This window comes from Myxocyprinus asiaticus, chromosome 44 (assembly GCF_019703515.2).
Source record: "Myxocyprinus asiaticus isolate MX2 ecotype Aquarium Trade chromosome 44, UBuf_Myxa_2, whole genome shotgun sequence".
Lineage (NCBI taxonomy): Eukaryota > Metazoa > Chordata > Actinopteri > Cypriniformes > Catostomidae > Myxocyprinus > Myxocyprinus asiaticus.
Window position 1 is genome coordinate 19,212,863 of NC_059387.1, and position 25,587 is coordinate 19,238,449.

At 36.1% G+C, this 25,587-nt stretch overlaps 1 protein-coding gene across 3 annotated transcripts in view; it reads right to left on the bottom strand.

The window, feature by feature from the left end:
- Positions 1 to 25,587, bottom strand: part of LOC127434183 (contactin-associated protein-like 2) — a 508,727-nt gene that overhangs the window by 175,055 nt on the left and 308,085 nt on the right. For all 3 annotated transcript variants that reach the window (XM_051686737.1, XM_051686736.1, XM_051686738.1), the window contains 3 exons: positions 17,639 to 17,745; positions 15,807 to 15,926; positions 14,517 to 14,717 (listed from right to left, as the gene is read on the bottom strand). In XM_051686737.1, coding sequence (XP_051542697.1) covers positions 14,517 to 14,717; positions 15,807 to 15,926; positions 17,639 to 17,745 — 428 coding nt within the window. The remainder of the gene's footprint in view (positions 1 to 14,516; positions 14,718 to 15,806; positions 15,927 to 17,638; positions 17,746 to 25,587) is intronic.

The window sequence follows — 25,587 nt, forward strand, 5'->3', positions numbered from 1 at the left end:
CATAAGCAATCCACGAACCTCTCGTGCCAGCAGGCACAAACAAGGCTGACCATGTTGATAATGAAGCAGCTTGTGTTGTCCTGTACCATCTGGAGCACATGAGGCACAGTGTGGCGTAGCTGCACAGCGCAATTAACTGTGCCTTCATCTTGGACACTGTTTTCCTGTTATTGCTACCATGGGAGACAGACTGCATCCTGGGTAAAGTCCATCCTATTGTCATGACTAAATTTTAATTTCTGCTCACGGACTTAACGCCATAGACGCCTGTCACATAAGTATGGGTGTGCTCCGTGCTCAGGAGCTTTTTACGCCGTAATTGTGCAGCTGATAAATGGAGTAGTGGCTATACTAGGAAACCAAACTGTCTGAAGACTGAATGCAAATTTAAGCATATGAGTTCAGAGTAGACTCTGTGGCAGATAATTTGAATGTCTGATCTAGTATCAGAATGTATTCTCCCATTACATTTATTTTCAGGGGCATTTTTTGATCTTTATGAAGGCATTTGTTTCTAATCAATATAAAACACAGTGGGGAGAATTCACCAAACAGTTGTACACACCTACAATCTATGTAGTTTAAGCAGGTGCAATCAGTGCTGAAATTGTGCTGCATCCTGAGTGTTTAATGTAAATCATTGTCATTCCTTTCTGCACAAACACACCTCCTCTCTATGTAAATTAGGCTTATTATTAGGGCTGTGAATCAATGAAAAATTTTAACTAATTAATCACACAGTTTTCTGTGATTAATCGCAATTATATTATGGTACATGATACATTGCAACAAACATTGAAACAATCATCATAAATATATTTACTTTATACTTTACACTTGCAAGAAATTGGTTAGTCATAATTTTTTTTTAAATTATTGAAATATGTACATGTTAAAATTATTATTATTATTATTATTATTATTATTATTTGTGGATAGAGTTAATTAGACAAATCTTTACAGGTATTAATCTTTTATACAAGTATCTGTATACATGCCATAAAATCAGTGGTCATGTTGTAATTACAATTTGGGCAAAATCTTCTGCCGTTTTCCAGTGGACTTTTTTATAATAATAGGATCAAATGGGCAGATTCAATTCATATCAAACTTTCTTGGCAGGCAAAGGTGGGTAGTACACTACATTTAATCCCTTACATTTACTTGAGCAACCTTTTGGAAAAAAATTTACTTTTAGAGTAGGTGGGTACTTTTTACTCTCACTCAAGTCAATTTCTAATGAATTTTAAATTTGTAACTTTGTTACAATGGGTGCCGTTCCTGTCGTTACATTACTGGGTTTAATTTTAATTAATGCGTAATTTATTGAGAGATTATTGAATGGGACTTTTACGACAGCGGAAGTTCACACAGCTGCACGAGCTGTCACAGACTGTCACTCAAGCCGAGTCTATCACTGCTGCAGCATCAAGCTTTTCAAACAAAGTGAAACACTTTCTTCGCTCTGTACAGTGAAAAAAGAATAGTTTCGTCATGCAATGCCGTCATTTAACACCAAGACAAGCGGATATTTCAAGATTAAAATTGCAGCTCCAACTTAAGGCAGCATGCTGAAGTAAGTTTTGGCTCTAATGATAATGCAGGCTTTTCTGTGTAATGTGATGGTCATTTTCAGGGTGATTCTGTAAATATGGGCTCTTGAGACATCAGTTTTTAAGTGTACATTTTTAAATCAGTGCAGCAATATATCAGTGCGCTTTGTCCTGCTTCCCACATGTCATGAGCAGTATTGACGCATTTACCCCGCACCCTCGCGGGGGTACTGGCAACTATCGCAGCTACTTTGGGTGGATTAACTATATAAATCCGTGTAAACATCCAAGTTAAGTGTAAATAAATGCCTTTTGCTCTGCTGTTCACGTGATTAACTACTGGAGTGCGAACAGACAGCATTTCTGCACGTGCACAGCGAGGTGCGCGGGGGGCACACGTGAGAGATGTGAGGGCGTGAGGCGATTGTATTGCGAAGAGAGTGGCTGTGTCCGAAATAATTCACTCATTCACAATTTGCTATATACTGAATGGCAGTTAGTGCACTATATCTCAGCAGTGAGTGAACAAATTGAGTGAGTGAATTCAGACGCTGACATATACACCGAGCGTCTGAGTTCTGGGGCTGTCGCAGAAACAACGTCACATATGAACTTTTAAAATAGTTGGGCCTTACTTGTTATTCTTATTAAATAATATATGAATACAATAAATCTTCAGTCTGTTTGTCATTTTAAATATATATGTTAATATAAAGAGTAAACACATTTTATCAAATGTACATTATTGTATTTACTTGTTATATTTTAGTATCTTTAAACTCCAATACAAGCTGGGTAGCGTTTCTGGGTGCATAGCGCCCTCATCTGATCATAACCTACATGTTATAACCAAATATTTAAATCATCCACAGAATTATCATTTCCACTATGTGCAGTCTCCTGAGTTAAAATAATATCACCTCAGTGAATTATTTAGTAAATAAATAATTCTACAGCTTAATGGCAAAATTTTGTATAAGTATAAATAAAGAGTACATTTTAAAATGTATCTGTATGTTTTGCCTCTCTATATGTTATTATGTTATTTTAATCAAGTAATGATTTGTCAAAAAGTAATTTAATACATTCAGCATGAAATAAAACTTTACAGGAGTGAATGAAGCAGTAAAATGGCATCTCTCTCTTGCCCACTCACGCTCACGTTTTCACCATAATAATTACTAGAAAGGTTTCTAAACCTCTCTTATTATCGACAAATTCATCCAGATCTGACAACAGCCCTTAAAGGGATAGTTCAACCACAAATTAAAATTCTCATTATTTACTTACCTTAATGCCATCACAGATGTGTATGACTTTCTTTCATCTGCTGAACTCAGCTATGTCATGCAATGCAAGAGAATGGGTGCCAACATTTTAAAGCTAAAATAAAATCACATAAGTCAGCATAAAAGTAAGCTATAAGACTCCAGTGGTTAAATCAATATCTTCAGAAGCGATGTGATAGGTGTGGATGAGCAACAGATCATTTTCACATCCTTCTTCTTGTGTTTTTTGTGATTCACATTATTCTCTGCATACTGCCCCCTGCTGGGCAGGGAGGAGAATGTCTCGCAAAAAATGATATATATTGATCTGTTTCTCACCCAGACCTATCATATCACTTCTGAAGATATGGATTTAACTAATAGAGTAATATGGATTACGTTTGTGCTGCCTTTATGTGCTTTTTGGAGCATCAAAATCTTGGCACCCATTCACTTGCATTGTACTGACCTACAGAGCTGAAATATTTTTCTAAAAATCATAATTTGTGTTCTGCAGAAGAAAGGAAGTCATACACATCTGGGATGGCATGAGGGTGATAAATGATGAGAGAATTTTCATTTTTGTGTGAACTATCCCTTTAAAGTGATAGCTCAGCCATAATTTAATATTTTGTCATAATTTCCCTACCCTCATTTCGTTTCAAACCCGTGTGACCTTCTGTATTCTGTGGAGCTCAAAAGATGTTAGACAGAATGTTAGAGACTGACAGTCTCAGTCACCATTCACTTTCAAAATATGGAGGAAAAAAACACATTCACTGAAAGTAAATGGTGACTCAGGCTAACATTCTGTCTATTATCTACTTATTGTGTACTGGTCATACGGGTTTGGAACAACATGATGGTGAATGATGACAGAATTCCCATTAATAATAATAATAATAATAATAATAATGATAATTCTGTAATACATGTTAAATGTGTATTATGTAATGGAATATAGGGGAGTTAACGTCCATTATGTCATTTGTGAAAGTAATGAGTTACTCACTACATGAGTACTCTTTTAATTGGATACTTCGTTACTCTTACTCAAGTAATTATGTTAGTACTTCTACTTGAGTAATTATTTTTTTTAAAGTGATTGTAATTACTTGAGAACAGTTTTTGGCTACTCTACCCACCTCTGTTGGCAAGCGAAACTTAAAGATAGTTCTTCCAAAAATGAATTATTTACTCACCCTCATGATATCCCAGGTGTGTATGACTTTCTTTCTTCACCAGAACACATTTGAAGAAAAATAGAAAAATATCTTAGCTCAGTAGGTCCTTAAAATGCAAGTGAATGGAGATTTCTCATTTGAAGCTCCAAAAATCACAGACAGTCAGCATAAACATAATCGATACATCTCCAGCTGTTAAATTAATGTCTTCTAAAGCGACACGATCGCATTTGGTGTGAAAAATATTTAATACTTTTTTTTTTTTAAACTCTAAATCATGCTTCCATCCTGCAGTGGTATGAGTGTGTGACGTGATCGCATTGGTATTTGAAACTGATGCATGTGAGTCACAGCCAGAAGAGCAGCGCTGTTTATAAGTGAGAAGGAGGTTTTGGTTTAGATATGTATTTATCTGTTTCTTTACTCACAATGGTGCATTTGTGTGCTTATCCTGATATGTAATGTTTAATGTATGTTCTTAAATGTATGTTTTATATATGTGGACCCCAGGAAGACTAGCGTTGCTCTAGGGCATAGCTAATGGGGATCCTAAATAATAAACAAATATACTTGCATTTTAAAGACCTACTGAGCTTAGATATTTTTCTGTTTTTCTTCAAATGTGTTCTGCAGGAGAAAGAAAGTCACACACACCTGGGATATCAAGAGGGTGAGTAAATAATTAGAGAATTTAAATTTTTGGTTGAACTATCCCTTTAAGTGTACATTGCCAATGCATCATTAGACATTACATATAAAGATATGAAACATTTTGAATGCTGAAGTTTAATTTGGTGAAGTTTAAAATCTCAAGACTATTATTTTCTCTGGCTGCCGTTCAGTCTCTACAAAAATACCTGGTGGTAGCTTGCTGAACGGTTCCTTCAGTCTCTATCGTGCACAAGCTGTCTCACTCGGGCGGTTTCGCTTTTAAAACTGGTTCAGATGAAAGTCAGTGAGTGTTTTCACTTGATGCAAAGAGATACAGCAGTCAGTTTCACAATCAGTTTCTGTGCGAGGATGTGCAGTTGAGTCAAGCGAGTACCTCCTGAAAATGTATATACTGTATGCCAATGTTAGCCACAGAAAGTGGGGAATTGTGTAAAGGCCCAGGGAGTAAACAAAACAAAACAAAAAAAAACAGATGCTGAATGAATTGCTTTATTTTTTTTAAAGCTTTAAACAAAAAATAGTAATCGCAGAAATTAATTTGGTACATTTCCCAGACCTATATTATTATAGATTGTGCTTAATTCACAAAAATTGCCAGCTACAATTTACATCACGCTATTACCGCCGGATGAAATTAGGCAGTAAAGTTATTTAAATTTAAGAGATGTATGTGAACATTTTCTATCGATCATATCAGCAATAATTCATCAAAAAATTATCAAATGATGGAGAAGAGCGTTATAAGCTGGCATGTATCCATATGCGCGGTGTAGTCAAGCACACTTTCGGCAAGTTTAAGAGATGATTTAGGTGTTCAGATCACAGTAGTGAGTGAATGCATGCTGTTCAGTCCCACCACAGTGTCACATCACGGTGGTCTGCTGCGTCCTCCACAAATGATGTTTAGCACATATTTTGTGGTTGTATTTGCGGCACTGCCTGATCTGCAGAATTCCTTTAGTGAATCGGGCAATAAACCAGCACAGACAGTACGTGCAAATAACCAGGGCTTTTACCAGGCGCAAATCATTCTTGGTGAGTTCCCCCAAGTGTGTTTTTATTTAAAATACTTCAATTGGAATTTAATCAATTCTAAACAAATTCTCAAATTGTAACTGTAATTTTCTTTATTTTTTATTTTTTATTTTATTTTTTTTTACATATTATGAATTAAGCATACAGTATTTAATTAAACATGTGGAACCACTGCCCATGATTGAATCAAATGCAGCCAAAGAGTTTTTTTTTTTTTGTTTGTACAGCAGCAGGTCAGTACAGTGTTTATAGAGGCACAAAACCCATCATTAGATAGGCCTAATAGAATATTTACAAAAAAAAAAACAAACAAAAAAAAAGAATATATATATATATATATTTATATATATATATATGCCCATAATTTAAGTGTCTAGGGCATTTTTTTCACTTTCTGTGGCATTTTTGCCCCGAGCCCTGGTATTTATTTATTTATTTTGTCTGGATCTTATCTTTGTCCCCACACAATTTTCCATTAACTTCCATTAACAGCAGTCTGAAAAACCAGCCAATATAATGATTAGAGACATTACAGTCATGCATCAAAGCAGGTTCAGAAATGACATACGATGGTGTCGCTGAAACATATGACAACATTATTGAATTTAATGATGCATTAATATATGCAAATGGTAACAGGCATCTTTCATGGATATGCAAGATGTGTACTTGGTTTGTTGCCTGATCATCTACTCTGAGCAAGACACAAAGATCTCCATTCAAAGACCACAGAATCCTCCAGGCTTTTATTAAGTTTATATCAGCCATAAATTTAACCCATTTATTTTATATCTGATATACTGTATATATAGCATGCATGCTAATAAGGGATCAAACACCACATCCTCAATTATAACATCAATGCAGCTTACATCAAGTTAGCAGGCATGGTTTAACATCACATTACCACAACCTATACTAGTGCCTTATCTATGCATTCCAGTTAAAAGGAAGTGGAATTAATTAGTTTAACATCATAAAATTCTGTCATATTTGGGACTGTACAAAACTTATGACACTACTTCAACAGGAAACAAGTACTTGCATTCAGGGGTAATTATTTGCATTATTATTTTTGAGGGGAAATATTTTGCATTATTATTTTTATTATTAAAAAGTTGCATTATTGCATACTGACCTAACGACGATTAAATACTATTATTTTTTTATTTATTTTTTTTATTTATTTTTTTATTACATTTTTCATTAGTGATCTGAAATAGGTTTTCTGTCGGAAAGTTTAAAACACACCACATACAATTTAGTGAAGTGTTTAGAATGGGACTGACACTGGAGATCTTCATCTCTACAAATAAACAATGCTTAAATTTTTTTATTGAACACACACTTATAATTATATTAGCATTGTGCTTACTTTTCCTAACATATTAGCAGGTATATTTAGGTAACTGTAAATATAGTAATTAGTGTATGATTAGTTTCAAATGAAGCTGTCACAGAAAAGGCTCAAATTGACTACTACAATCAGGTCAGATTAATGAAGCCAGTAAAATGATTAAAATGAAGAAAAGAAAAATGGAGACCCTGCTCCTGTCATACATCCATTGGCATAGATTTGCATTTTTTAATTCACATTTTTTGCCATGGAGTTAGGGTTTGCGGCCCCCTAACAGCCCTTACACAGTTCAAACACTGCCAGGAAAAGTGCATTTGCCACATCCCTGAGGATCCCTTCCCTAATTAAACTTCAGCTACTATCATCAGGTCCCATGTGGGAAAAGGGGACTTTAGAAATGCTAAATGTAGTTACATGGCACTGAAGCAAAGGCAGAGCCAATAGAACATGTCCTGTTGACTCATCTCTAAATAGGATTGCTGCACGACAAAACAAACATAGATCTAAATCTAGTTAACATTTGCTAAAGGTTGCACCTGAACAGTGTGACCTGGAGGGTACTATTAGGATCTGTTTTGGGAAATGAAGTTCAACCAGACTCATTCTTTCATAAATGCAAATATCAGATTATTGGTGACATATGCTAAATTATATTTCAGAGGTTCAGATTTACAGATTCTGTTGTTTGGTATTGTAAAAAAACAAGGAAAAGAATGTGTGCAATAATAATATAGCAAGATATACCATATAAAACTCATAACCCATATTTTTCTATACTGATCCACAGATGTGAAAAGGCAAAACACAATAACTATTTTGTCAAAACTGACACAACTGAAATTGAGTCTCTTATACTATATGTCCTGTGACAGATGGGTCTGGCTCAACTATGCTCAGATTTAAGAAAAATTGAATGTTCAAACTGCAATAATTACAAAATCCACAAACCTGGACACCAATTCTCTGATTCAGTGTTGGTGTAGTTACAGTGTTTTGCCTTTGTCACTAAGGCACTTTGCATGTCTGTTCTCATACTGACAGACTGCCCACATCAACCTCGTATTTTGCATCTCATTATGCATATCTTTTGCAATAAGAATAGTCTGGCGGTCAAAGAGCAAATAGTTGGTCTCAGGCAGAGTAACCAACTGACGTCAATTTCGGTTAAAGAGTGTCATGATAATAAGCCATCTGAGCACCTCTAATAATTTCAGAACCACATAAGGCTATCTGCATTTTAATGTGACTTTATTTCTCTTTAAACTAAGCTGTGTGGACATGCTTTGATTACTCTGAGAGAATGTTTATGTAACATAATTTATCTTTGTATCCTCCACACAAAAAGCAGCACTTATTAGAACACAATATTTTAAGGTTAAAGCTTTTCTTCTTATTCACAAACCAGTGTGTAAACTTTTAAAGATAACTGCAAAATAAATATGATGAATTAACTAATAAAAGAAGTCATTTATTCAGATAGCAGCAAAAATGCAATTATTATTGACTGATGTACAATAGTAGTGTGTTTAACTGTAAGAAATACTAGTTTTAAATGGCAAGATAAACACTTTTCTTAGTTATTTGATAGTTGTTTTTAATCAAAACGTTCAAGCACGTTTAAGTAACTTAAGGAAGCATGTTCCTTTCTCATTACAGATAAAGTTATGAATTGCTGTGTTCGTAAATGAATGGCAATTTGATTGACTTAAAGCTTGTTTTATCTGCAATCCCGAGAAAAGTTTGATTGAGATGTAAATCTAGATGTGACTGTGCTTGCTTGCACAGGAAGAAATGCAACATATTTTACATTTGGGGTTTCTGGGAGATTTGTAGATGGTAAGATTGCAAATGTGATTTGAATTTGAGAAAAGACTGAAATATATGAGTGCAGGTCCCCTTAGGCAGTACCACTAGTCAACCTCTCTCTTCCTCTTTCTTTCTCTGTTCCATACAGTGCCTTAATCATACTCAGGGCTGCCCTTTGCTGTTTCCAACATTACATAGTGTTATATAATCTTTATGTCTGATCTTTAGGTCTCGAGAGGATCTGCAACTGTCCCACCGATAAGACCAGAATACAGAAAGAACATCAGAGAAGAGAATCTACAGAGTACATACAGTACAAAACATTCCTTTTCACCAGTTGAAAGCACATAATGTATGTCACCCACCAACAAAACATGCCACATGCACTGAAAACGCTGTGATTGCAGAATAAATTATTCTTTAGTTTCATAATTTGTGAATTTTACACCAAGAGTCTAAATTAAACAAGACTAAGGTAACAAAGATCACTTCAAGGTTTAAAACTAGCATGAATTATTCATTTCTGTGCCTTATACTGTATGTATCCTCATCTTTATTATAGCTCACCCCAGCAGTCAACAGCAGAGCAGGATAAACAGATGCATCCTCTGGATATATTGTGCTGTAGACCTGCTCATGTTCCCATTAGACTAGGTGCTGTACAATCGAGGAATGCGTTTACATTAATGTTATAAAAAATAATAAGTAAGAATTAAGGGGTAATTTTTATGCATTGCAAGAGTTCTATTTACATAAACATATTCAGTATAATGTTTATATGTTGATAAATCCTTGGCTTTGCTAAAACTTTATATGAGCATACTTTATTAAATAACACACATTCAGACATACAGTAATTAGAAGTGACACAGTGATGGGAAGTCATCCATTTTCAGTGAAACTTAGCGACATGAGCGACAGCAATTGAGTCTCATGACAACTCATAATAATCCGTACAAGATGGCGAAATCGTAATATATCATACGATTTGGCTCATACAAAAAAGATACTGTACACCTTTAATTCCCACAGAGACCAAGTCTCAACCAGACTTTATAGTCAGGTTTAAGTTTGGGTTTGGGGTTAAACTTAGAAAAAATCTTATTAACATCTTTAGAAAAAATCTTATTAACATCTTTTTAACAACAAAAGTACACAATGCACAATGGAATACTATCACAGAATAGGTATGTTACAGAATGCCAGATGTTTATATAAGGCAGAATGAAAAATGCCTGAATTTGAATTTTTGAACTCAGCTAATGTCTTTTAGATTTCCCCAGTAATTAAAACAAGGAAAGCTTTTAGTTGTGTGGACATTTACGCACACATACACAAACAGATATACTGTAGAACATTATAACATTTCACAGCTCACTGTCTGCTTTTATTTATCTGCTCTGCTCATACAATTAGCCACATTTTCCTGCTGACAATGTACTGTCTGTTTATTATGATTAGACCAAAAAAAAAAAAAAAAAGAGAGACAAAAAGGAAAACACTTTTCCCAACTCATCATCATCAAACAAAATTTCCTTTGTGAGACAGCGGAGGCCTAATCACAGTGGAAAATGGTTAATTTATCTGTAAAGAGGACAATTTAAATACAAATGGACCCCTGGTCCCTCTGAAGGAGATGAGGAATAAACAAAATGTCACTGTTGATCATGCTGTAATGGGAAGAGATGACATACAGACATGTACAGCAGACATCTCTCAACTCTGTCCTCCGTGGTGAGCTAATAGAGGTCAAAAGGTGCAAGGACGCTGGGGATGGCTGAGACAACGAGATAAATGAGAGACTGGAACATAACAAACCGACGGCTCGTCCACGTAAGGCTTGAAGGTATCAAGAAATTAGGACAATTACAGTTTAACTTCCCAATAACCAAACTTAATGCACCCTGGATGCAATTCTGATTTAACGCTTCATTTGGTTGCAGAATGCCAGCCCTCCTCATAATTTGATGAAACCTGACATTCAATTTAGGAAACATATTTTTGGAAATTGTTTTTGTTCTGCTGTCTCTTAATATGTGGTCGAATTCTACACTTGGAACTCATCAGTTTTCTAAAGGGATTATTCAGATTGTGTAACATGGACACACAATAACTGAAAAGCAGATTAATTGCACTAGTTGTGATGCACTAATGACCATCTATTGAGCATATGCTCTATCAATCAAAAGTGAATGTGGTAATTGGCTGAACATTTTAAATGCTGGGCAGCAGTTTTTGATGAACAACCTCACCAATCCCCCAAAGTGTGACATTGTCTGGCCATTTAAAAGAAACAAAGTTACATGAAGACATCAAAACAAGTCAATCAAACAGTTAAATCATGCAAAACAAGAAATAATGCTGTCATGCATGAATGGACTTGGGGGCACACAAACACTGAAGGGGGCACTGTCCATTCTGCAAGCTAACTCTCCGGTTTGACAACACAGCGCAAAAGTGTACCGTCTGCACTGATTGTCCTTCAGTAAGACTTAATGAAGAGCAGAGAGCAGAACTGTGGATGGACTAGCTAATGTTCCACTGCACATCACCAGCTATCATCCGCTATCCACAGTCCATGCATGTGACTTATGAATAATTAACACTCCAGCAAGACATTCGATTAAAAAATGAAAAAAAAAATGAAAAAATGCAGTCAACATTAACTCAACTATTTATCCAAGATCGAAACAACTGTTACTTGGCAAATAATAAAAAAGACAAACAGGTATACTCCACATAAACAGCATTAGTAAAGATGCTTTATGAATATAATAATATTAATTTCATTTCAAATGAATCCTCTTTAGACCATAATTTTAAATGAAAAGCACTGATTGTTACTTTTTGACACTAAAATTGTGTCGTAAAATGTAATGTTCAAGTTTAGATGTTAATTTGCTTGTTGATTCCAGTGAATTATTCCTAATTTCTGCACATTCAGCGAGGCTAATGGGAATCAATTAAATAAATCTGTCTCCTTTGCCCTCACCTGCACTGGCACATACAGATAGAGTGGTCTGAGAGCAATATTCTGTACATCCCTAATGCAACACAGATGGTAACCTATGAACACCTTCACATTGCAGCAAATAGGTTCATCACTCCTGTTCTGTTCTGTTCTGTTCTGTCTTGACCCTAACCTAAACCCTAACCCTAACCCACATAGATTGGTTATATACAACAGTAAAAATCACGTTTTACAACTAAATTCACTCCTCAAAATTCCACAACTGTATTTACATTAAATTTATGTAGTGTGTACAGAAGAGAACTTAGCAACTAGCTGTTAATTAAGTAATTAAAACAAATTTAATATGAATGTATCTCTTCTCCTGATGCAATGCAAGCAAATCACTGAGACTGATGTGTGTCTTTACTCATTTGCAAATGTCGACACCGTTCTGCACCAAGGGCAAGGGTTTCTAAACTTTTTTCTCAGCCGAACACCTATGATCTATATTATTTGATCTAAACTATGATTTGCTATGATCTAAATTTACTTTAAGTTTTGATAGTTTTAAATATTTTTATACATTTATTTTCATTAATTTAATTTAATTTAATTTACATTAATTTTTTTGTAATTTAGCATTGGCATTTTAGAACAATCTCAAGAACCCCTCTGCAGTTCCGTCATGAACCCCCAAGGTTCAGGAATGCCTGGTTGATTTGGTTGATTCAATGGATTCACTCCCTCATTTAAAGGTGGTTTTCAATTCCAAAACCTTGCAGTGTGTATGTGGCCTCTTAGTAAAGCAAGCAAAGAGAGAAGGGATAAAGATAAAAGGGAAGTGAGTGAAAACCCAGAGGAAAGACTCAACAGTAAGGGCAGAGGCATTTTCCAAAGTCAGATTAGCAGAACATGCACGGTGCCCCTCACTGTGCTGAATGCTCATTAATAGATTAACATCAGCACCCAGTGACACAGCCATGCTACAAATAGTTATTGCTAACTGTAATCAGAATATGGGTTGTCAGAGTGCCAGGGGATAGCAGCAGAGACTGGCACAGCATGGATGAGCAAATACGAGAAAAAGTGTATGATCATGGGCAGCAGGGTTAGAGAAAGGGAGGGATGGAGAGGAGCTTAAAGAGCAAGGAATGTTTTCCACAGCCACAGTACCATAAACAGCTCAGCAATTTAACTTGAGTAAATTAGAATTTACAAAAATATTTAAATTAGAGTTTTAATTCTAATTTATCTTATTAGAATTTAAAATGCACACAGAACTATAATCAAGTGAAACTTTTGACGCCTACCCTGTTAGCCAGGAAAATAATGTTTTGTAAATGTGTGTATACAGTACTTCTGTGTGTTAATACTTCACTTCTGCATCTTTATCATGATATTTAACAACAATTATTTATTGGCAGAGGCTAGTGATTGTGATTGATGCTATTTACACTCTAGTGCAAATAGTGGCAGATACTCTTACACCCCTGTTTAAATACTAAAATACAGTATAGTGGCATCACTGCAGAATTTTATTGTGTTTATTTGGAGTCCCAAAGACACCCTACACCAACCCCTAACCCTACCTTACAAAAATTAACCATGGTTTTACAACAGTAACCATAGTATCACCATGGTATTTTTCTAGTAAAATCATAGCAACCACAAAATTAAACATGCTTAAAATTAACTACTATTAACAACATGTTACTGTAGTAACACCATGGTTAGTACATCAGAACTATATAGTTTCCACCAAAACACATGGTTACTACAATATTACTACAGTAAAACCATGATTAATTTTATCCAGATCAAATCCTTCTCTCAAATCCTTCTCTCACTGCTATAAATAGTATTATAGGAAATATTAAGGGTAGAGACATGGGGAAAAGTATGTAAAGTGGTGGAATTCGAACCCAGATCTCCAGCTTGACAACACATATACATACCGTCGTTACACCCAGAGCTACTAAAGCTGCACATGGGGGTGCAGTATGTCGTAAAATCGTTGTTTCCACCAGACTACTGGAGCACAAATAATCACTTAGTTATCCAATCTCTTAATTCACTAAATGTCTAACCCGTCTCTTCCCCATAGCGAAAAATTCAAATATGCCCGCCTTCATTTGATTAGCAGTTGACTACAAATAAATCTGTCGTGGCTGTCTTGAGTTTGGTCTGAGCAGTGGTGGGCAGAGTTAGTGTAAATAGCCTTTGCCAACAAGATGGGCTATTTGCACTTAGTGTAAATAGACACTCCTTTATTTATTACATCCAGATGCTAGTTGACACAGAGAGAGTAAATATAGTAACCTCAATCTTGAAATCAAGCCATTATAGCATAGTAAGTCATATTCTGGAGGTGGTAGTATCCTTGCAGTCTTAGAACTGGGCAAACAGCCAAAACAAACGTGGGTTTCAAACACAGAACAGGGAGAGAGGGTGCATTTCAGAGATTAGGGGGCTATTAAGGTTGTAATCTTATTACTTCAGCAGTTTACCCGGTTACCAAGACACTTGACCCACATTTGCTCCGGTGGGAACTATCAGTATAGTTGGATAAAATCATCTTTAAAAAAAATAAATCAGTTTCAGATAAACTTCTAACACCCTGCAAGGCACTGTAAGCATCCACACTCTCCAACACAAGCAGACATACACACTCAGCCCATCCCTCATTACCTGGTGTGTTGAGTAGGCGTGACATTCGGCAGGCATAGGCTATGTGCTGTTCGCAGTGTTCAGCACTGTTGATTATGGCTGTGACCTGCTCCATAGAGGCACTATAGTTCAGCTGCAGTACTGTCCGTCTCTCCCGGCTGGAGCCTGTCACTGCCGTTTGTGCTGGCAGGTTATTCACCACAGTTGTCCACACCTTGTCCTCTGAAACATGAATATGGTAATGGTCATAATAAGGTAAAGAAAAGCCACTGCAAGAAAAGTTTCACAGATTTGTTGTACATATTCATAAGTGTGAATCTTTATGAGCATATGTTGTTAAGGTACAGTATTTGTAATAACAAAAATGTAATAACAACTGTAACAGCAAATTAACACATTCTGGATCTACATATCCAGTACTAAGTAAGGGATAACATACAGTCAGCCATTTTTGCAAAATACACCCCAAACAGTGTGATCATGTCTTGAATCATCATCAGGGCGGTTATTTTATGATATTGACCAGCTCACTGTACATTACCTCTACTTATTACATAGCAACTCACCAAATAAACACATTAGCCCACATGGAATATTGATTTGAGTTTAAATTATTTGAGTGTGGGGAAAAAAAAGACAGCTTGTGATATGATAGATATGGAATTAGCAGTGTAGGAAATTGGTTGTCAGGGACAGCAGTCAAATATATAGTTTAGTGCTCATTATACAAAAACTTTTGACTGCAGAATTAAATGACTGACCACGAACTGTAACTGTAAATAAAGTTACATAAAGTACATAACTGTACATAAAGTTGTATGTATTGCAATATTTCCTACCAGTTGACAGTTTTGAAAATACCACACAACTAAAAAAAAAAAAAAAAAAAAAAAATAAATTGCATCAAGAGCTGAATTTGGATAAGCTGTTAGATGAAGACTTATTTATTTATTTATTTATTTATTTTCCTCAAATTTGACAGACATTTTCTTTCCAGAGGGAATTTTTCTATCCACCATGTCAGTTCAGGGATTTCCTATGCTTCAAGATGACTACAGTTCCTCTCCTCAAATAATAACATTTTCGTTTTTGATGTTCAACATACAGTTTCTGTATGAGGCTTGGTAAAAGATCTCACTCAGGGGCTTGGGGATAGAAGGTTCTCTAAAGCATGTAATCAATAGTAAAAGGCTTGCTTTATTTATCAGGTGTGAGAGACTGTTCTCAAATGGCTTTCTGGGTTGATGGTACTCTACTAAAAAACAAAAATACAACTCTACTAAAAAAAAACAAAAAAAACATGCATTTTACCTGTCATGTTGCAGATGACTTTGAAGGGACCTAATTGTCCACTTCCATCTGGATCAATCCAGTAGGCATCAGAAGATCTTCCCAAGTGCTTGTAGGCTTCACAGGACTGCTCATAAACAGCTGTAAGAAAAAAAAATCTTTTTTTTTTTTTTTTTACAAAAAACAACTTTAAAACAGAATGCACGAGGAAATAAGAAAGCGCTTTAGAGCCGTCAAGCACGGGATACGGGTTTGCTGCCTGGTCAGTAGATTTAAACAGCCCCCAGCCTTCATTAACGGGCTTTTCAGTCTGCATTACATTGCCACAGGATCACAAAACAATCCATACTGAAATGTGCTGCACAAACTGTTAAGAATTAATTGAAATGATTGCTGACCTTGTTAAAAATTCACCTACTTCCCGTGTTTTAATCGTGTCTATCCTACTTCAAATTACTTCTGAACATTGAAAAGTCACTGCAGACATGCAGATGTGTGCTGTCATATGTTCATGCCTGCAAGCCTTCCGTACAAGCCATTTTTTGTAGCTTCATTTAGATTTTTTTAAATGTCTTTTCTTTGGACTGGGGAGAAGTTCTGAAAGTGTTTTCAAAGTGCAATGAACTTGATCTCATAATAAAGGAAATTTTGATTCCTCATGATCTGACCCCTTTAAGTAATGAATACTGACAGAATCACCATCTATTTAATATTATTAGCACAAAAACAAGTAGTGGATTTTGCACTATTTCTAGTTTCTTTTTACTTGACTATTGACTAAAAACTTTTTGTCTTTGGAGGATGAGAGAGAAGTATAACTCAATTAAGTTAAACAACTTTTCTATTGACACGTGTAACTGAAGCCACTGTGTTACTCCTAGACTCTTATTCTCTCCATCTATTGTAACTCCAGGAGTGTTTGACAATGTTGGTCAGAATGATTCATTATCACAACTAGGGATGCGTCCGAAGCCAAATACCTTATTAGGAAAGGCATGAATAATGACGGAAAAAACATATAACAAATTCTTCCAAATAATAGAAAATGTATTCATTTGACTAATTATCAAATAACAAGCACAGGGATAGAGATATTTTAAATAAACATATCTTAAATAACAATGCAATGGTGAGTCTGTGAAGCCAATATGACTAAAGTGTAAGCTTTATGAATGAAAATGCACATGGTGTGATCTCAAGTTCATATATGATGGCAGTGTTGCTGTTCCCATTTCTTGTGCACGTCTCAGAAAAAGAGTCAGGTTAAGCAGAAATATATACTTAAGGTAAAAATTGCACGTTACCTTTAACAGTGCACCAATGTATCTAAATAATCAACAATAAATTATTATGCCCGAAAGTGTACAGTCAAAAAAATATTAGTTTTTCCCACAATTAGGCCTTTCAGACAATGCACTCAGATGTAGCTGCTATGCTACATGTTTGTGCAAGAAGTCTTTTACATTACCAACCCCTTGATCACAGGTAAGCAATACTATTACAAAACTCAAGTTATGCAGGGACTGAAAATGTTCCAAGAAATTAAAAAAACATAAATGAATGAATTATTTTGCAGAACGTTACCGAAAATTGGTCCCTTTTAATTGTTCTGGAGTGAAAACCTTATTTTTAAACGTTCGTAAACAGTTAATAACCGGTTAATTTCCTTCCGATATTTTTTTTTTTTCATTAAACCAAAGTCTACATAGATTATCACAGTAAATTTTCGGAATTACATCACTTCCTGTTGCCCAAATTAGCTGAACACGAGAAAGCATGTGCTTTGATTCTAAAGGACAAGAGGTTGGGACATGTCCCACCCATCCCACCCGTAAACGACGTCTATGACTTACATGTATGACACGTGGCTCCAGTATACCCCGTCCCATCACAGGTGCAAGTAAAGCTGTCCCAGGTCTGACTGCATCTGCCTCCATGTTCACAGTGGTTTGGCATACATCTGAAAAGGAGGAGTAGAAGAAGAACACATTTAAAATACAAACTTAATGTCGTACATGCAGGCTGATCCTTCTCCTCAGTGGAAGAGTAATTTAACGAGTTATCCTTTAGTGCAATATATTCCTTTTTTTCTGATGCACTAGCAACAGTTTTTAGAATACTTTCAATATGGGCACTCATTAAAACACACTGAGTGCGGGGACCTGGGTAGCTCAGCATATAAAGACGCTGACTACCACACCTGGAGTCGCAGGTTTGAATCCAGGGCATGCTGAGTGACTCCAGTCAGGCTTCCTAAGCAACCAACTGGCCTGGTTGCTAGGGTGGGTAGAGTCATGTTGGGTTCACCTCCTCGTGGTCGCTATAATGTGGTTCTCACTCTCGGTGGGGCGCGTGGTGAGTTGTGCGTGGATGCCGCAGAGAATAGCATGAGCCTCCACACATGCTAGATCTCCACGGTAACATGCTCAACAAGCCACGAGATAAGATGCACGGATTGACTGTCTCAGACACGGAGGCAACTGAGATTTGTCCTCTACCACCCGGACTGAGGCGAGTCACTACGCCACCACAAGGACCTAGAGCGCATTGTTAATTGGGCATGCCAAAATTGGGGAGACAAGGGGAGATAAAAACAAAACACTGAGTGCAGCTCCAAGTGTGTTATTTGCTTTTGTTTGTATAGTTTTTTTTATTTATTTTTGCTTTTCCCAATACACACTGTTCCAAAGCAACTTTACAGAAAATCAGCTGCAATGTCTATAACATCTCAAAAACATGAATAACCAACACTCCTGGAAGTATAATAAACAGGTTGATGAAAAAAATCTGACTGTTTATAGTTTGGTATATTTAAAATTCCACAACTCAGTCCCGCTGTCCCCATATGAGGACATATAGGTGCATCTCAATAAATTAAAATGTCGTGGAAAAGTTCATTTCAGTAATTCAACTCAAATTGTGAAACTCATGTATTAAATAAATTCAATGCACACAGACTGAAGTAGTTTAAGTCTTTGGTTCTTTTAATTGTGATGATTTTGGCTCACATTTAACAAAAACCCACCAATTCACTATCTCAAAAAATTAGAATACATCATAAGACCAATAAAAAAAACATTTTTAGTGAATTGTTGGCCTTCTGGAAAGTATGTTCATTTACTGTATATGTACTCAATACTTGGTAGGGGCTCCTTTTGCTTTAATTACTGCCTCAGTTCGGCGTGGCATGGAGGTGATCAGTTTGTGGCACTGCTGAGGTGGTATGGAAGCCCAGGTTTCTTTGACAGTGGCCTTCAGCTCATCTGCATTTTTTGGTCTCTTGTTTCTCATTTTCCTCTTGACAATACCCCACAGATTCTCTATGGGGTTCAGGTCTGGTGAATTTGCTGGCCAGTCAAGCACACCAACACCATGGTCATTTAACCAACTTTTGGTGCTTTTGGCAGTGTGGGCAGGTGCCAAATCCTGCTGGAAAATGAAATCAGCATCTTTCAGCAGAAGGAAGCATGAAGTGCTCCAAAATTTCTTGGTAAATGAGTGCAGTGACTTTGGTTTTCAAAAAACACAATGGACCAACACCAGCAGATGACATTGCACCCCAAATCGTCACAGACTGTGGAAACTTAACACTGGACTTCAAGCAACTTGGGCTATGAGCTTCTCCACCTTTCCTCCAGACTCTAGGACCTTGGTTTCCAAATGAAATACAAAACTTGCTCTCATCTGAAAAGAGGACTTTGGACCACTGGGCAACAGTCCAGTTCTTCTACTCCTTAGCCCAGGTAAGACGCCTCTGACGTTGTCTGTGGTTCAGGAGTGGCTTAACAAGAGGAATACGACAACTGTAGCCAAATTCCTTGACACGTCTGTGTGTGGTGGCTCTTGATGCCTTGACCCCAGCCTCAGTCCATTCCTTGTGAAGTTCACCCAAATTCTTGAATCGATTTTGCTTGACAATCCTCATAAGGCTGCAGTTCTCTCGGTTGGTTGTGCATCTTTTTCTTCCACACTTTTTCCTTCCACTCAACTTTCTGTTAACATGCTTGGATACAGCACTCTGTGAACAGCCAGCTTCTTTGGCAATGAATGTTTGTGGCTTACCCTCCTTGTGAAGGGTGTCAGTGATTGTCTTCTGGACAACTGTCAGATCAGCAGTCTTCCCCATGATTGTGTAGCCTAGTGAACCAAACTGAGAGACCATTTTGAAGGCTCAGGAAACCTTTGCAGGTGTTTTGAGCTGATTAGCTGATTGGCATGTCACCATATTCTAATTTTTTGAGATAGTGAATTGGTGGGTTTTTGTTAAATGTGAGCCAAAATCATCACAATTAAAAGAACCAAAGACTTAAACTACTTCAGTCTGTGTGCATTGAATTTATTTAATACACGAGTTTCACAATTTGAGTTGAATTACTGAAATAAATGAACTTTTCCATGACATTCTAATTTATTGAGATGCACCTGTACATTTTTAGGAAAACTATTTGCTCTTCAATTTTTTTTTAAATTATTATTTTTTAATTATTATTATTATTATTATTATTATTATTATTATTTTGCATGTTTATTAGGGGCTACTAGTTATAAATCAAAAAGGAAAATGGAAAATGCACACAGCAGTCACGATCCAGTCTCAGGGGATACAACAGAAGAATTTTAAATATTAGGTGCAAAGTTCCAACCACAAAGCCCTAATTTACATGTGGATTAATCATAATCTGTCTAGTTTTAATATATGGGAAAAGTATGTGGAATGAATTACACATTATAAACAAGCTACAGTATATTTTGAATCACAGATTAATCTAAGATATTGTCAGGAAACACAGAGACTATACTCTCTTAATTTCATATCAGGAACCCAGAATATTTCATTTCCACAAAGAAAACACGCACGCACGCGCAAAATATTTGTCTTTTCAAGCCATACAGATTTACCAGTATCTTTCATCTTAGTGTAAGCTGAAGTACTAATTAAAGCTCCAAAGTTAAAACAATTATGGCTTCACTGACTTTCGGCTCAACTTAATTAAGAAACAGTCATCTTCAAAGGTGCATTCAAATGACGATGGATCAAAACTGAAATCTGGGGATGAACTGCTTGTTCAATGCTAAGATTGAGTTGAATGTGAATTGTCCATTTCCAGAGCTCCTCATACAGTCCTGCCTACTGCATGTCAAATCCATTTACACGGCGGAATACGGTATTAAATGAAATTAGGGAACAATCCCCTTGGAGCTAATTCTTGTTAGGCCAATACCTCATGGGAGGAGCTGTGCAGTGATAATGCCAATGACAATAAATCTTATAGGTCTTACAAGTTTTTCTGCAGTGCCAAGTTTCTGGAGAAGTGCTGTCAAACAGTAGTTTTTGTATAGGATGACATGTCTAGATTAATTGGGTTACCACATTGGCCATCTGTGCTTGGAGGACAAAGGTACGGTGAGAAAGTTTACGCTGTTCATTATTCAAACTCTTACAATAGAACAGCCCCTGAAAATCTATGAGGGCACTGACGATGACCAATAATAAAAGTCAAGTCAGAGTCAGTAGCAACATGTAACTATGGCCAAAAGTATCCAGACACCCGAAAACCACACTTATATGTGCTTGTTGAATGTTTAATTTTAAAACCATGGACATTAATTCCTCTGTTTGCTGTTATAACAACTTCCACTCTTCTGGGATGGCCTTCCACTAGATGTTGGAACATAGCTGCAGGGATTTGTTCTATTTCAGACACAAGCGCATCAGCGAGGTCAGGTCTGGCTTTTGTGCAAGCCAGTAAAGTTCTTTCCCCCCTGAGTAAGTAAGACATTTCTTTATGGACCTCATTTGCATAGAGGCATTTTCATGCCAAAATAGAAAAGGACCCTCCCCAAACTATTGTCACAAAGTTACAAGCACAGAATTTCCTAAAATGTTATTGTATACCATGGCATTAAGAATATTCTTTTTTAAGAATTACTGAAATAGCAGGGTGATCCAATTAGTACACTAGAGCTGGGGAAATCAACATGTTAATTTGTGCAAATAATGTGGACTGTTCAACATGAAAAAATAAAAATAAAAAAGGTAATGCAATTATAGTAGCATCCATTTTTCCCCACTTCCTATGGCTCCTATGGCTTCCTATAGTTATATGCGCACACAAATTATGCCCATGAAATGCATTTATATAAGTCTCATGTTCCGGTACATTAGTTAAGATGAAACACATCTGGAGTGCTTGATGTGTGCATGCACTGTCTGCAGTGGCTTGCGCCAAAATTACACAAAAAGTAAATACGGAGTAACATGCATGGCCAACGCAAAGCGCTCTGCTCTGGTTTCACTTTAATGTAACATTTGTGAGAATATTCAAGAATATTCTTGGTTCTTACAGGATCATACAAAGTTAATGGCATGCAGTGACACAGATGAGGAGATGAGCCACTTATTTTATTTCTATCGTACCAGACCATTTTAACATAATGCATGAAAGTGAAATTAGGAATTAATTCTAGTACTATTGCCAGGGTTGGGAGGGCTTACTTTTGAAATGTATTCCACTACAGATTACAGAATACATGCTGTAAAATGTAATTTGTAATGTATTTAGATTACTCAAGGTTTTTAGATTACGGAATTTAGATTACGTTAGATTATTCAAGGTCAGTAACGTATTCTAAATACTTTGTGATTACTTCTTCAGCACTGGTAGATTTTTTCACTTGTTTTGACTATAAAAACTCTGCCAGCACAGTAAGACAAAATACACATGTTAAAAATACATTCTCTGAAAAACCTAAATATCTTATGTAGTGTTGTTTCTAAAACAAGATGAATCAAATTGATCTTGTTTTAAGTATTTTTAGATATTTTTACAGGAAAAGAATACAGAAATTATTATCAAGAATATGATTTTTGCCCTAATATGAAAGGTCTTACATAGAAAAAAAGAAATGATGATCCAACGTAAATTTTCTTGATAATAAAATAGGATCGTGCCTGGTAACATGTGCATGTAAAATGGGTAGAAATAGCATTTTAGCTGAGCGTAAAGCTGACAATTTACACAAGGTTTATTTCTATTTCTTCTGCTCCAAACATACTTCAAACTTACTCCTCTGTCTGCTCGAATGAATGTAACACATCATAAGAAAGTGTTTCACCGCTGTTCAAATGCACTTTGAATCGCATCATTTATATGTATAAATGTTTTCCATCTGAAAGGACTAAATATTAAATGAAACAAATGACAATAAAATGCAAAGTAATCTCTTCAGTAATCAAAATACTTTTTGAATGTAACTGTATTCAATTAAATTGTAACTGTAGTGGAAAACAGTTACTAATATTTTGTATTTTAAATACGTAATTCCGTAACATGTATTCCGTTACTCCCCAACCCTGACTATTGCATAACAATATTCAATAAAATAAATATAATAGATAGAATATTATTACAATATAATAGATGGCTGGGTTGAAAACACAACAGTCTGGAAGTCATTAAATTAAATACAAAAAAAAATAAAAATAAAAATAAAAAAATGAGAATTATTTTACATATTTGTAGCCTAAGAATTTTACATCTTAAATCATTGTCATTCTGTCATTCTACCCCTGTTCAATATTTTCAAAGTTTTCAAAGCCTTAAAGGAAATCATAGGCCTATTTCATAATATTATTATAAAGTTAAATTGATATGATAGGTAGGACCTATATGAAGCTACATATAAATGGCCTTTAAAACGATACTGCACATTGCAAAAATGCAAGCTTTGTTCGCCAATAGTGTTTAAGTTCATTCAGTAGAAAAAAGTTTGGTTTCTTCCATTGTATATATTCGGCTTGAACTGGCAATAGACAAACCCAATAATTAGAAAGGGGGTGTTCACACACATTTGGCCATGTATCTTGGTAATAGCTTGGCCCTTGCAAGCTGACAAAGATTTCAGCATTGTTCCTGGCCAAGCAGGCAATGGGAATTTGCAGAGCAGTGAGCCTGAACAAGTATTTCCTGTGGATGGTCACTTAGCATTCAGAGATTTCTATCACAATTTCCTAGAAGAAAGATAAAGGGTGCAAAAGTAAATGAACGTGTGTTTGCGTTTGTGTTCAGGAAATGTCTTATTGAAGGCTGGAGACCAGAGCATGCTTTTTTCCTGCTCTGGCTGTTTTCACCCCTAGCTGTGCGTTTGCAATGGAAAGTGACAGTTCTCTAATGCAACCCCCCCCACAACACACACACCTCCCCCCGACATGCCATTACGTCAAAGTTTTGCATGGTTATTTAGGATGAGTCACATTCTAAGAAGGCCCCTGGAACCTAGGCAGAATAGCTTATGCGTGAAATAGTTTGATGTGAAGGAAATTGATGTCTGTGAAATACTGTAGAGCTAAGAAAAAACATCTCCAGAATGTGATTTGAGCTGTAACTAAGAGCAAGGTCGTGCATTTTAGTGTCTTTCTGGTTGGAGGACGAATGTGGGATATTCTTTTACATGTCAAACACAGGGACACATTTGATAAAGGAGATTGATAGCGCATCACCTGTACTGATGAAAGTGAACATAAAATCAGTGGTGTGGCAAGTGAGTGGCCCCCCTCCCCTCCAATTGCACATAATGAGTTTGCTCCTCACTGTGCTGGCACTGTGGATCTTTGCCAGGGAAGCATCATTACGTTGACAGAAAAACACACAGAGAATGTTCAACAGTCTCCTGCCTACTCTTTTATTACAGTTCACTCCGTTCTGAGTGAAGGGAGGGAGAGGGAGTCTATATCTAGACTGATCTAATAAAGGAAAAGATTTTCCTCTGAGGACCTAGAATTAACTGTACTGCAGTATAAAACCATCTCAATAAACAGAGTGACACTGCTGGGAAAAAAGCTGAAACTAGCATGAGGTGGTTTGCTGGTTCTAGTGGGTTTAAACTGGTTTAGCTGGTCTCCCAGCATGACCAGCTGATAAGATTAGAGTCCCTAGTTTAATCCTATATGCCATTTTTAGAATTTGAGTGATGTAACGGGAATCGGCATGCTGTTAAACACAATGCCCACTATAATGGACTATAGCACTATTTTTCCCTTAGAAATCCTATATTTACTGTGCATTATCACATTGAGAATCAATGGGTTAATCCATAAGCTAAAAAAGGTTTTGCTTTCAGAGGCTTTATATGGAGTTTGGATGAAAATTAGGTGCATTTCGACTGTTCTGAGACCAGTGCAGACAGACAGGACACTGGAGGTTAAGTCATTCACTAAATAGGGAACAAGGGAGCATATACATATATAGCTTTCCTATGCAGCCAAGTGCATTCACTCCTAACATCCAACCAAAAGTTCAGTTTCAGGCTGCAGATGATGTTTGGATCACTCAACATGGTTCGCAGATATGGTACAATGGTAATCAGTACTTAGATTCAGAATTTGCAGTGTATAATTTTATTTTAACATGGCTTGCAGTGATTGGACGATGCTGGTCATTATTTGTAACATAATTAATTATGCTTATTTCTGATAGGTAAAATGCTTCAGCACTGGCTATCACTTGTTTTTAATTGACTGTGCAAAGAGAGAACATTGAGATTTTGTTGCCAAAGTACAAAAAAATAAATAAATAAAATAAAATAAATAAATAAATAATAATAATAATATTGCAACATAAAAGACAAATCAAGTTTTGTATAGTTTTCTATTTGTGCCTGTCCCAATACACATTGTTCCAAATCAGCTATACAGAATATCAGCTGTACAGCTGACTTTCTATAGCTTGGTATTATTTAAAATGTCACAACAGTCCCGCTGTCCCCATATGAGAACATATTGTTTTAAGAGAAATATACAGTA